Source organism: Cucurbita maxima, unplaced genomic scaffold, assembly GCF_002738345.1.
Source record: "Cucurbita maxima cultivar Rimu unplaced genomic scaffold, Cmax_1.0 Cma_Scf00015, whole genome shotgun sequence".
NCBI classification, from domain to species: Eukaryota; Viridiplantae; Streptophyta; class Magnoliopsida; order Cucurbitales; family Cucurbitaceae; genus Cucurbita; species Cucurbita maxima.
In genome coordinates this window covers 4,577,371-4,586,952 of record NW_019272031.1, presented here as the reverse complement: position 1 = coordinate 4,586,952, position 9,582 = coordinate 4,577,371, and the positions used below count along the sequence as shown (strand labels likewise).

The window sequence follows — 9,582 nt, the reverse complement described above, 5'->3', positions numbered from 1 at the left end:
AAAAAAAAAAAAAAAAAAAAAAAAAAAAAAAAAAAAAAAAAAAAAAAGAATAGTTGAGCATAAAATTTTATGCAAACCAAAGAAAATAAAATCTTCATAATTATGAACCTTAATTCTTCTTGAACAATTATCTTCCTGAATTTTCACTTCTAATAACTGCTTTCCTTTGTCTGGAACTTTCTGAAATTCACTACTTTTTTCAAGAGCACACTGCATCGTTTTTTGTACCTGTTATTAAACCAGTTCAAAAAATCAATTTCTTTAGTTATATGTCCAAGGGCAGCCGGTTAGGTTGTTTACATGAAATGTTACTTTTTTTTATCTTGACATTATAGCACATATGTACAACACACACACGAAAAAGAAAGAATAACCCGAAGAACTACTAACCAGATATAAAAGCAGCTAAATATGAAAGAAACAATGCAATATCAACATATAATTCGCGTACGAAAATGAAGTTCTAATATGGGATGGAGCCAACAGAAAAAAAAGAAAAATAAAAATTGACTTAAACGAGGACAAAGCACGAGCATGAAAAGTAAAGTCACGGTTCGATATTTTTCAACATTCTTATGGGGAATGTTAATATTCGAGTATTTCGACTCAAATTTCGAATAAAAAAAAAAGTTCATTTGAAGCACACGCATGAAAAAACTGAGTTTCGGTCGGTATTATTCGACATTGTTGTATGGAATGTTCAAATTCCATGATTTCGACCCAAATTTCGAAGAAACATAGCATATAAAGGTGCATGTACATGCTTAAAACAGAAACCCTAATTGAATCGTTCGAAGCATGCACATAAAAAAACGGAGTCACAGTCGATATTTGGGGAATGTTTATATTCGAGTATTTCGACTCAAATTTCGAAGAAATAGAGCAAAAGCAATGTACGTATGGACTTATAATCGAAACCCTAATTTAGAAACTCTAATTTGGCATTTGAAGAACTCAAAAGTAAGCAACTAAAAAAAACAAGAATCTTTGTCAAATAATAGTTCAAGGAATCTAAAACCAATTGAAATGTGTACCAATATTTTGATTACGAACATATTTTATAACAGGTATAGGGAGCTCACTAATCTTGGGGAGGCTTCGACCACCCCAAAGTTAGCTTCAAAAAAATTAGAATCCTCGATGATGATCATCAAATATATGCAGGCAAGCGTTGAAATATCAGAAATCTCAAATTTCTTTAAGGACCAAACACAAAAATAGCCTTGAAATGTCATTTATTAGAACAAGCTAATAGCCAAAAACCCGAAGAACAATCATAAGATACAATAAGGGAGAAAATCCAGATACAAAAACAACAATACCACATTTCATGAATCGGATTTCTCCGATAAAAGACAACAAAAAGCAGTAGTACCTAAAAATCATTAAACCAAAATTCATATTACCAGTCAAAAGAAGCTCGTTCACGAAGACAGCCAAAGCTCCCAATTAATTGCAAGGAGGAAGGGAAAATTGTGAAAAACGGACAAAGAATCGAAGAAGAAAGCATCCATGGTATTACTCCATTGAAATTAACCACGAAATTACAACCATTGAGGAAGCGTAGTACTAAATTTGACTAAACCCGGAAATATCAGAGGGAAAAAAAAAAAAAAATCTCAATTTAAGAACTATACAAATTTAGACACAATCTGCGCCCAAATATAGCCGCGAAATTCAGATTACAGGGAACATAGAAAATCTACAACAATTAACTAGTAACCACTAATGGAAATGCCTCTCCTCCCCCGCTATCTCTCAATTAATTCGCAACTCAAAATAGAGAAAGCCGATAGATAGCTTATAAATTATGGTAAGTTTTTCATAAAAATATATAATGATTTCAAGTTAGTTTCCTGTAATAGGTGGAAATAGCTGGCGGAAATTGGATTGACAGGCCATTCCACGATAAGAATGACACATGCAAAAACCAAATCAAATCAAAGTAAAGGAGTGAGCGATTGACTAACAGCAGCGATTGAGCAGAGAAGGCAACTGACCCATTTTAATCGGCGAGAGAGTCGAAGGGAGTACAGCGATGAAGAGCAGGGTTTGTTCTTCCAGTGGACAATAGCTTTTATCTTCTACTTTTCCATCGGCATCCGCCTCTGTGTCTACTAAAAGTGATTGTTTACCTTCAATCCGTACGCTTTCGAGTCCACTCGAGTTAATGTAACACAAAATAAATCTAAAAATTAAATAAATAATAAAATATTCCAATTTGTTTAGAATAAAGTTTTAATAATGTCTTTGTATTTAAAAAAAAAAATGAAAAATGGTTAGAGTTAAAAAAAAAAATATATATATATTTGTTCAAAAATATTTTTAAAATATTTAATAATAATTGTTTCAATAATACCAATAAATTTTTAAAAATAATATTAATATCTTTAAAGTTGAAGAGATATCTCCTAAATGTAAATAGACCATCTTCATCTATATATTAACATCTATAATTTTTTTTTAATTTTTTTTTAATTTTTTTTTAATACTTTTGAAAATTTATAAATATGTTTCAAACAAAATACTAATACTTTCATTTGTTAAATGATTTTTTAAATTTTTTTAGAATTTAAAAATATTATTAATTTAACTTTAAAAAATATAAAATTATATAGCATTGCATTTTTTTTATGCAAAACTAAGAGAAAATTTAATTTCTGATGTATGTTTTAAAAAAACCATAATAAATCTATAAATAACTAAAAAATATTTAAATGAAAAAATAATGAGTTTATAATAACATATTATTGTTATTTGGAGTATGAGGTGACCTTATTTATATTCTCTCCACTCTTTTTCATTTTTATTCTCTTCTACGAGAGCACTAGAATATTCACAAAAATATTCTTTTTTTAATCTAATTCACAGTTTTTTTTTAAAATAAAATAAAAATAATGAAACTCCAAGACTAATGTTATTAAGACAAAAAATTGATACATTTTTTCTAGATCAACTTGAATTATAAAATAGTTATATATAGCACATCAAAGGTATGTTTTAGTCAATTAGTTGATTTATTTTATTTACTTGGAAAATAATCGACAAAATAGAGAAATTAACTTAAGAGTCTTAACTTAAATGACTTTGAATTTAAAGAATTTAACTTTTTAATTATACATTCAACCTATGTGTTTTTATAATTTAGCTTCAAAATAGTTCAAACATCCGTTCATTATACCACACCATTCTTTTTATTATTATTATTATTTAAGGATTTTAATTTTTTTTAAGCATATTCATATTCATATACATATGATAGAACATATTAACAAATATTTTTCAATATTTGAAAAAGGAATATTTTTAAGCCAAATTAATAAAAACATTTCTAAATTAATAAAAAAATTATTACCGTCAATAATATAGATAAAAATTGTCTATTAAGACTATAAATTATCTTTAAATTTTTTCATTTTATTTTTTAAAATTCACAAGCACGTACAATGATTAAAAAAAAAATTATAGGTATTTTTAAAATTATAAAAAAAAAAAGTTTAAAAGTACTAATAGATTTTTTGAATTTTGAAATTTTAAGTATATTTTTTAAACACTAATCAAAAAATGATATTTTTTTTTTAAAATTGGACTTTTTCCTTTTCTTTTTTAATTTAAGAATTATCAAAACTTTTGAGAGTTTAACAAAATATAAAATTGAACTGGCATTTTTAATAATTAAACCATAATTTTAATTGAATAAAGCTATAATTTAAAGAACTTGACTATATTAATATGTTGCCAGCGCTATAATCATGTTTACATTGCAGAGAAGAGTCCTTAAGCAATGTTGAGTTCCATTTTTGTTTTACTAAAAAGTCAATGATACTAAAAGTTCATCTCGCCAGAATAAGCATTTCAGCGGGCCTCATACTGAACAACTGCAAAAACAGAACAATATTCGGATCAGCTTCAAATTTGGAGGAAGCACGTAAATATCAAGGAAACAGAGTAGAAAAAGATGCATGCTTTCTTTAAATGTAATGAGAAATTACCATACTTTTCATGACATTCAAACTGCACCATAGCAAAAATAGTGGCAAACCCAAACTACAAGAAAAGTTTGAGATCCTACATCGGTTGGAGAGCGGAACAAAACATTCCTTATAAGCACATGGAAACCTCTCCCTTGCAAAGACATTTTAAAACCTTGAGGGGTAGCCTAGAAGGGAAAACTCAAAGAAGATAATATTTATTTACAATAGACTTGAGCGGTTACAAATGGTATCAGAGCAAGACACAGATCAGTGTGTCAACAAGAACACTTGACCCTAAGGAGAGTGGATTTTGAGATTCCACAACAAATGATATGAGAGCAAGACATTGATCAGTATGTCAACAAGGACACTGGCCCTAAGGAGGGTGGATTTTGAGATTCCACATCGATTGGAGAGGGAAACGAAGCATTCCTTATAAGGGAGTACAAAACTTTTCCGAATAGACGTGTTTTAAAACCTTGAGAGTTAGTCCAGAAAATCGTAATTAGAGAGCATCCCAAGTCATAAGGGATCGCAAGGATAACCCCCAAAGAAGCACTTCAATTACCACCAAAGATCGGGAACAGATTTCACTCAAATACAACACGCTACGACATTAAACTAACTGAATCACTACAACCTCAAGAGTTACAAATATGCGCAGTGCAATACATAAACTTCAAAACAAACTGAGTTGATAACATGAATTTTGAGATGATCCATTTTTGAAATTTTCAAATGAACTATGAAAAAGGGGCAAATAAAGGCTAAAGATCAGATCACGAAGAAGACAGCATTGAGAATGGATGTTGATATGGAACGCTCAAACAAGCGGGATCTCAAACGCAATGCAATGAACTTTAGAATTAGACCAACAAAATACAAAACTGTCCAAAGCTATCAAGAATCAATCACAGTGTTTGACCTTGTATCAATGGTGGGACTTATTTACATTACTTTACTAAGAGGCTAGCTCTCACCCCACCAAAAATCTTTTACTCTACGATTAATTAAAGATCCCGCCAATGTTTCTTAGTTCATCGAACATTTATGGCCAAGCATATGAAAGCCAGAAACAACTTCATGGACGACACTTAAAATTCCAAACATCAGTGGAAATTAAGAACTTAAACGGAAATATCATACATAGAGACGACACATTCATGAATAAAAGAAAAAAAAACAAATATATCTTACTGCGACGGGTGCGCTTCTTGTAGAGAATACGATAACCACACTCTCGGCACTGTATAACATCACCCTGCTTCAGAGTGTTCTCCATTCCACAATCTACACCAATTTGACAGTACTCAAGATCCAAACATAGGTGAATATTTAGTGCAAGTATTGTAAATATATACTCAAACTACTGGATTCTAAGATATATATGTATATTCGATTGTGAGAAATATAGACTCAAATCAATAAACTTCCAGATTCCCGATGTTTTAATGTAATCTAAGTAACTATACACTGATTAAAGGATGCACACGAGAACCAAACTTGAAAACCTAAATATTCAGTAGATTTTGAAGCATGGAATCAATAAACACAACAACCGTACCTCCACATATGTAGCTCACTGGTTCGGGTTGAGGATCCATGAGTCAAACTTCAAAAAACTTCCTGCCAAATAAATTATCGATAGAATAATGAGAAGATGTAAAATAAGACGAAATCGTCGATATAGAGTACAAATTTAAACATATGAGTGGGAAAACTGAAATAATACGAACGAAATCCCCACAAAAATTGTGATGATTCGAGATGTTTAGCGCAACAATTTCCATGACAGAGAGAGGAGCGTACCAGAGGCGGGAAGAAGAAGAAGCGCTCGATAATTGATTGTGAGGAAAAGTCGACGCTGGTCGACTTAAAAAAGGACGGACTTGTGGAAAACTGAAATCCGTTGAAGACGAGAACCCTAAACAATTAGCCAATAAAATCCCGCCACGTGTACATATGAAGACTTTTCCCGGGCAATTTCTCAAATATTTTCTTCTTTTATTTTCAAATTCAGCCTAAGCACACCTACTCTTCGATTTTTTTTCTTTTAAATAATTATAATATATTTTAGATATTATATTTTCTTTTTGATTTATTTATAATATTTTATTTTATTTTCAATATTTAATTGATAGATTGTATGCTATTTAAAATTTATAAATATGAATGAGAACATAAATAATAATTAAAATTTAGTCATTTAACATAAATAATAATTTTTTTCTTAAAAAATGCCCCTTTAGCTTAAAAAAATATGTCCTTCTTTCTCTTCTTCTCTATTAAAAGAAATTAAAATTTAGTCTCAAATAAATTTTTATAATTTGCTAAAATTGAAATTATAGAAATTATTTATAAAGATAAAATATTAAATTTTCTCACTAAATTTGTGAGTTCTATTTATATTAATATTTATTTATGAGTTGTATTTTTGGCTTAATTTAGATAAATTATAAAGTTTTGTATTTTATTAAATAATGAAGCTTTGTACTAATTAAATAGTTCCCCGGGTTATTATAATAAACTCGTCCTTGCTTCCTTGTCGTCTTGCTGCTGCACTATGTTCTTTCGTTAATTTTTTTACACGAAATCAATTTTGGTTCGATTGACTTTGAACGTGATTTTTGTTTGCATCACAAAACAGGAGAAGTTGTTGTTCAAAGCTGACGAAATTGACTGGAAGATTGTTCGATGATTCCGCGCTATTTTAATTCCACTTGTTCAATGTCCTGATTCGAATTTTTCTCTTTCCAGAAAATAGAATTTTCGACGTACAAATTCTCCCGTTTCTTTCGATGGAAGTTAGAATTTCAAGGAGGAATTGATTTCATAAATTACAGGTCGATTCTTTGGTCTCTTTGTTCCGTTGGTCGTTTCTCGGTCGGAAGGCGATTCCGGCCGGTGGCCGCGGACCACGATTTCGTAGTCTTGGTGTTCGAAGCCCTCTAATGAACTCTTTCGAGAAAACGCCTGAAAGGCGCTTACCTATTTATTCCGATGGCTCTCCCTCTTCTTACGGTAATAATCAATCCCCTCTCGATCTTGGCGCCGCTCTGTTCATCTAAATCGATGGCGATTTCATTTTTGCAGGTAAAGATCATTCAAAATTGGGGCACAAGAAGCAATTAATCAGGAAACGAGGCGGATTTGTATTTCGAATTTACGAGCATGGTAAGGATCGAAAGTTTTTGCTGTCCAAATTTATTGCACACCACTTGTTTGTAGAAATGCCACCTGAAATTTTCGCATATATTATGATTGAATCAGCGTAAACTTGTGTTTTTTTGTGAATCTGCAGTTAAATTGGGGCCTAAATTCTCGGTTACTGCCAAAGGAAAATTGAGATTAGGGGCAAAAATTATACGACAAGGTGGTAGAAAGAACATATTCAAACATGCTTTTGGGATTGTAGAAGGAGAAGAGCTTTTGAAGGCCTCTCAATGTTACTTATCAACAAGCGCAGGACCCATTGCAGGACTTCTTTTCATGTCCACACACAGGGTTGCTTTCTGCAGTGAGCAAAGTATCACTTTCCCTTCACCAACTGGAGAACTGATCAAAACTCAGTACAAGGTAACCTTTATATTTAAGCCTTCAGCTGTGGATCATAGGAGATTGCAAATAAATCATGTTTGATTTGATTTGATTTAACCATGTTATGATAAAGTTTTGCTTTCAGAAAATGGAATTTAAAGCATCTTTGATAGAAACTTAATGAACTTTTTGGTTGTTGATTTCAGAAAATGGAAAGTTTTAAAGATTTTAGGATTGGAATTGAACATTCATAGATAGATACAGAATATTTTTGGGTAGTCCTTTTTTTCAAAGAAATCCCCAACTTGTTGTTGGAACAAAGTGATTGGACAAGCTAAAAGTGTCTGGAATCTTTCTGCTTAATACATATCCAGAATTTTGATGATGGCATCTTTGAAACTTTAAGCACCATGTGATGCCAAATTTCCATAAGATGCAAAATTTTTCGTTCGAAAACAATCAAAGCTGCGTATTAGACTCCTGCTTTGAATTCTGACTTTGCCCAGAAAGTAGAACTCCAGCCCGAATAAGGAAGGCGAGAACATCTTTAGCCATTTTGTATCAAAAGTAAAAAGAAATTAGTCTTTAAAAAGTTGAAGAATTTCTCTAGCAGTTAGTTAGGACATGTTCGTGAGCGATTTTGTAATAACGATGACTAAATTGAGTTTGATCATTCCAAAAACACTCTCAAACGTGTTCGTATAAGTGGGGTGTGATTTGATTTTGTGCAGGTTATGATACCATTAAAGAAGGTCATAAAGGCCAACCAAAGCGAGAATGTTAGTGAGCCAGATATGAAGTATATAGAAGTGGTGACGGATGACAACTTTGATTTCTGGTTTATGGGATTCTTGAGATATGAGAAGGCATTTAAAAGTCTCCGGAAGGCCATTTCCATGGCTAACAGATGTTGAAGAAGATGGTTGCATCACATTCTGGTGTGGTTTTTTGAAAGTTAGAAAATTCTTAGGGATTTCACAAACCACATCTTTAGTGTCTCTAAGGCATTGTTATGTATTTTGTAAGATTCAGATGAGTGCTAGTGGGGTTGAATCCTGTGAAATATATATATATATATATATATATATTTGTTAAATTACAAATTGGTCGTTTGAGAACGATAAATTGAATTAGTCTACATGGCTTAATAAAATTATCAAGAATTGTCCCTTTTGAAGATTTTATCAAATCACATGAACTATATGAGATTTCATGAAATCATAGAGATGAAATTTTAGCTTTTTAGTTCTCCCGCACCCACCCACTGACCTTGATCTTACGAGAGATGCGTACGAGTATGAGCATACTTGTATGGACCCGAAAGATGGTCAACTATGCTTGAGCAGAGCGAAGCCGGAAGAAACTCAAGTGAAGGCCCGCAACGGTATTGACATGTAAATCGTTCGTCTAACTTAGGTATAGGGACAAAAGACAGATCAAATCATCTAGTTATACTTGAGCGGGGTGAAGCCAGAAGAAACTCAGGTGGAGGTCCACAACGATATTGACATGTAAATCGTTCGTTTGACTTGGGTATAGGGGCAAAAGACTAATCAAACCATAAGCTTTTGACCAAAGCTTATATTAAAAAAATATAAATATATCAAACTTAATACTCAATATTTTTTAGCCTATCATGTTCTAAGACCGACATGTCAGATTCTCGAGTAGATATAAGTTTTAAATAGTTAGTCAAACTTTTTGCCCCCTCATGTGGTCGTTTTTAATAGTCTTTTGGCTTTGAAGATGAAAGTTTTTAAAACTAGAAAAGGATGACTTTCATATGATTCCGTTTATCCTTGTGAGAAGAGGATCATCCAAACAACAGTTTAAGGGGGTTGGTTGTCAGTGGATTGGTGACTCAAAAAGGTTCATGCGACAGCTTAATCCCACCACTAACAGATATTGTCCATTTTAACTCGTTACATATCGCTGCCAGCATCACAGTTTTAAAACGCATCTATTAAAGAGAAGTTTACACACCCTGAGGAATGCTTCGTTTCCTTCTCCAACCGATGTAGAACATTACAATCCACCCTTCTTGGGGCCAACATTCTTGCTGGTACACCGT

The 9,582-nt window shown here is 31.9% G+C and overlaps 3 protein-coding genes across 5 annotated transcripts in view; 1 reads left to right on the top strand and 2 right to left on the bottom strand.

Annotated features, from left to right (window-relative positions):
* LOC111490028 overlaps positions 1 to 2,134 on the bottom strand; it is a 7,977-nt gene extending 5,843 nt beyond the window's left edge. The window contains exons 1-2 of one of the 2 annotated variants that reach the window (XM_023138459.1): positions 2,001 to 2,134; positions 109 to 228 (exon numbers count right to left, since the gene is read on the bottom strand). In XM_023138459.1, coding sequence (XP_022994227.1) covers positions 109 to 216 — 108 coding nt within the window. In that variant the 5' untranslated portion in view covers positions 217 to 228; positions 2,001 to 2,134. Of the gene's footprint in view, positions 1 to 108; positions 229 to 1,406; positions 1,953 to 2,000 lie in introns of those variants that run through there. The other variant, XM_023138460.1, reaches the window with a different exon arrangement.
* A 1,578-nt stretch (positions 2,135 to 3,712) lies between these two features.
* Positions 3,713 to 5,866, bottom strand: LOC111490048 (DNA-directed RNA polymerases II, IV and V subunit 12). Its single transcript, XM_023138493.1, has 4 exons — positions 5,784 to 5,866; positions 5,539 to 5,600; positions 5,172 to 5,264; positions 3,713 to 3,878 (listed from the first exon to the last, which is right to left on the bottom strand). Exons 2-4 carry the CDS (start codon positions 5,576 to 5,578, stop codon positions 3,856 to 3,858), a joined length of 156 nt encoding a protein of 51 aa, XP_022994261.1. The 5' UTR covers positions 5,579 to 5,600; positions 5,784 to 5,866; the 3' UTR covers positions 3,713 to 3,855.
* Positions 5,867 to 6,578: 712 nt separating this feature from the next.
* Positions 6,579 to 8,614, top strand: LOC111490232 (GEM-like protein 4). 2 transcript variants are annotated; one of them, XM_023138775.1, is made up of 4 exons: positions 6,579 to 6,995; positions 7,074 to 7,148; positions 7,276 to 7,550; positions 8,243 to 8,614. In XM_023138775.1, the coding sequence occupies exons 1-4, from the start codon at positions 6,926 to 6,928 to the stop codon at positions 8,423 to 8,425; spliced, it is 603 nt and encodes a 200-aa protein (XP_022994543.1). In that variant the 5' UTR covers positions 6,579 to 6,925; the 3' UTR covers positions 8,426 to 8,614. The 2 variants fall into 2 exon arrangements, with proteins under 2 accessions (XP_022994543.1, XP_022994542.1); XM_023138774.1 differs by having other exon boundaries at positions 6,586 to 6,995; positions 7,068 to 7,148.
* Positions 8,615 to 9,582: the final 968 nt, after the last annotated feature.

What these genes read in the sequence shown, in the direction of transcription:
- LOC111490048 (XM_023138493.1), bottom strand. Translation starts at nt 5,578, where the DNA reads ATGGATCCTCAACCCGAACCAGTGAGCTACATATGTGGAG. An exon ending in AGTGAGCTACATATGTGGAG is followed by an intron (nt 5,265 to 5,538) that starts GTACGGTTGTTG and finishes AAATTGGTGTAG; the next exon opens with ATTGTGGAATGGAGAACACT. An exon ending in CAAGAAGCGCACCCGTCGCA is followed by an intron (nt 3,879 to 5,171) that starts GTAAGATATATT and finishes CTGTTTTTGCAG; the next exon opens with TTGTTCAGTATGAGGCCCGC.
- LOC111490232 (XM_023138774.1), top strand. Translation starts at nt 6,926, where the DNA reads ATGAACTCTTTCGAGAAAACGCCTGAAAGGCGCTTACCTATTTATTCC. An exon ending in ATTTCGAATTTACGAGCATG is followed by an intron (nt 7,149 to 7,275) that starts GTAAGGATCGAA and finishes GTGAATCTGCAG; the next exon opens with TTAAATTGGGGCCTAAATTC. An exon ending in TGATCAAAACTCAGTACAAG is followed by an intron (nt 7,551 to 8,242) that starts GTAACCTTTATA and finishes GATTTTGTGCAG; the next exon opens with GTTATGATACCATTAAAGAA.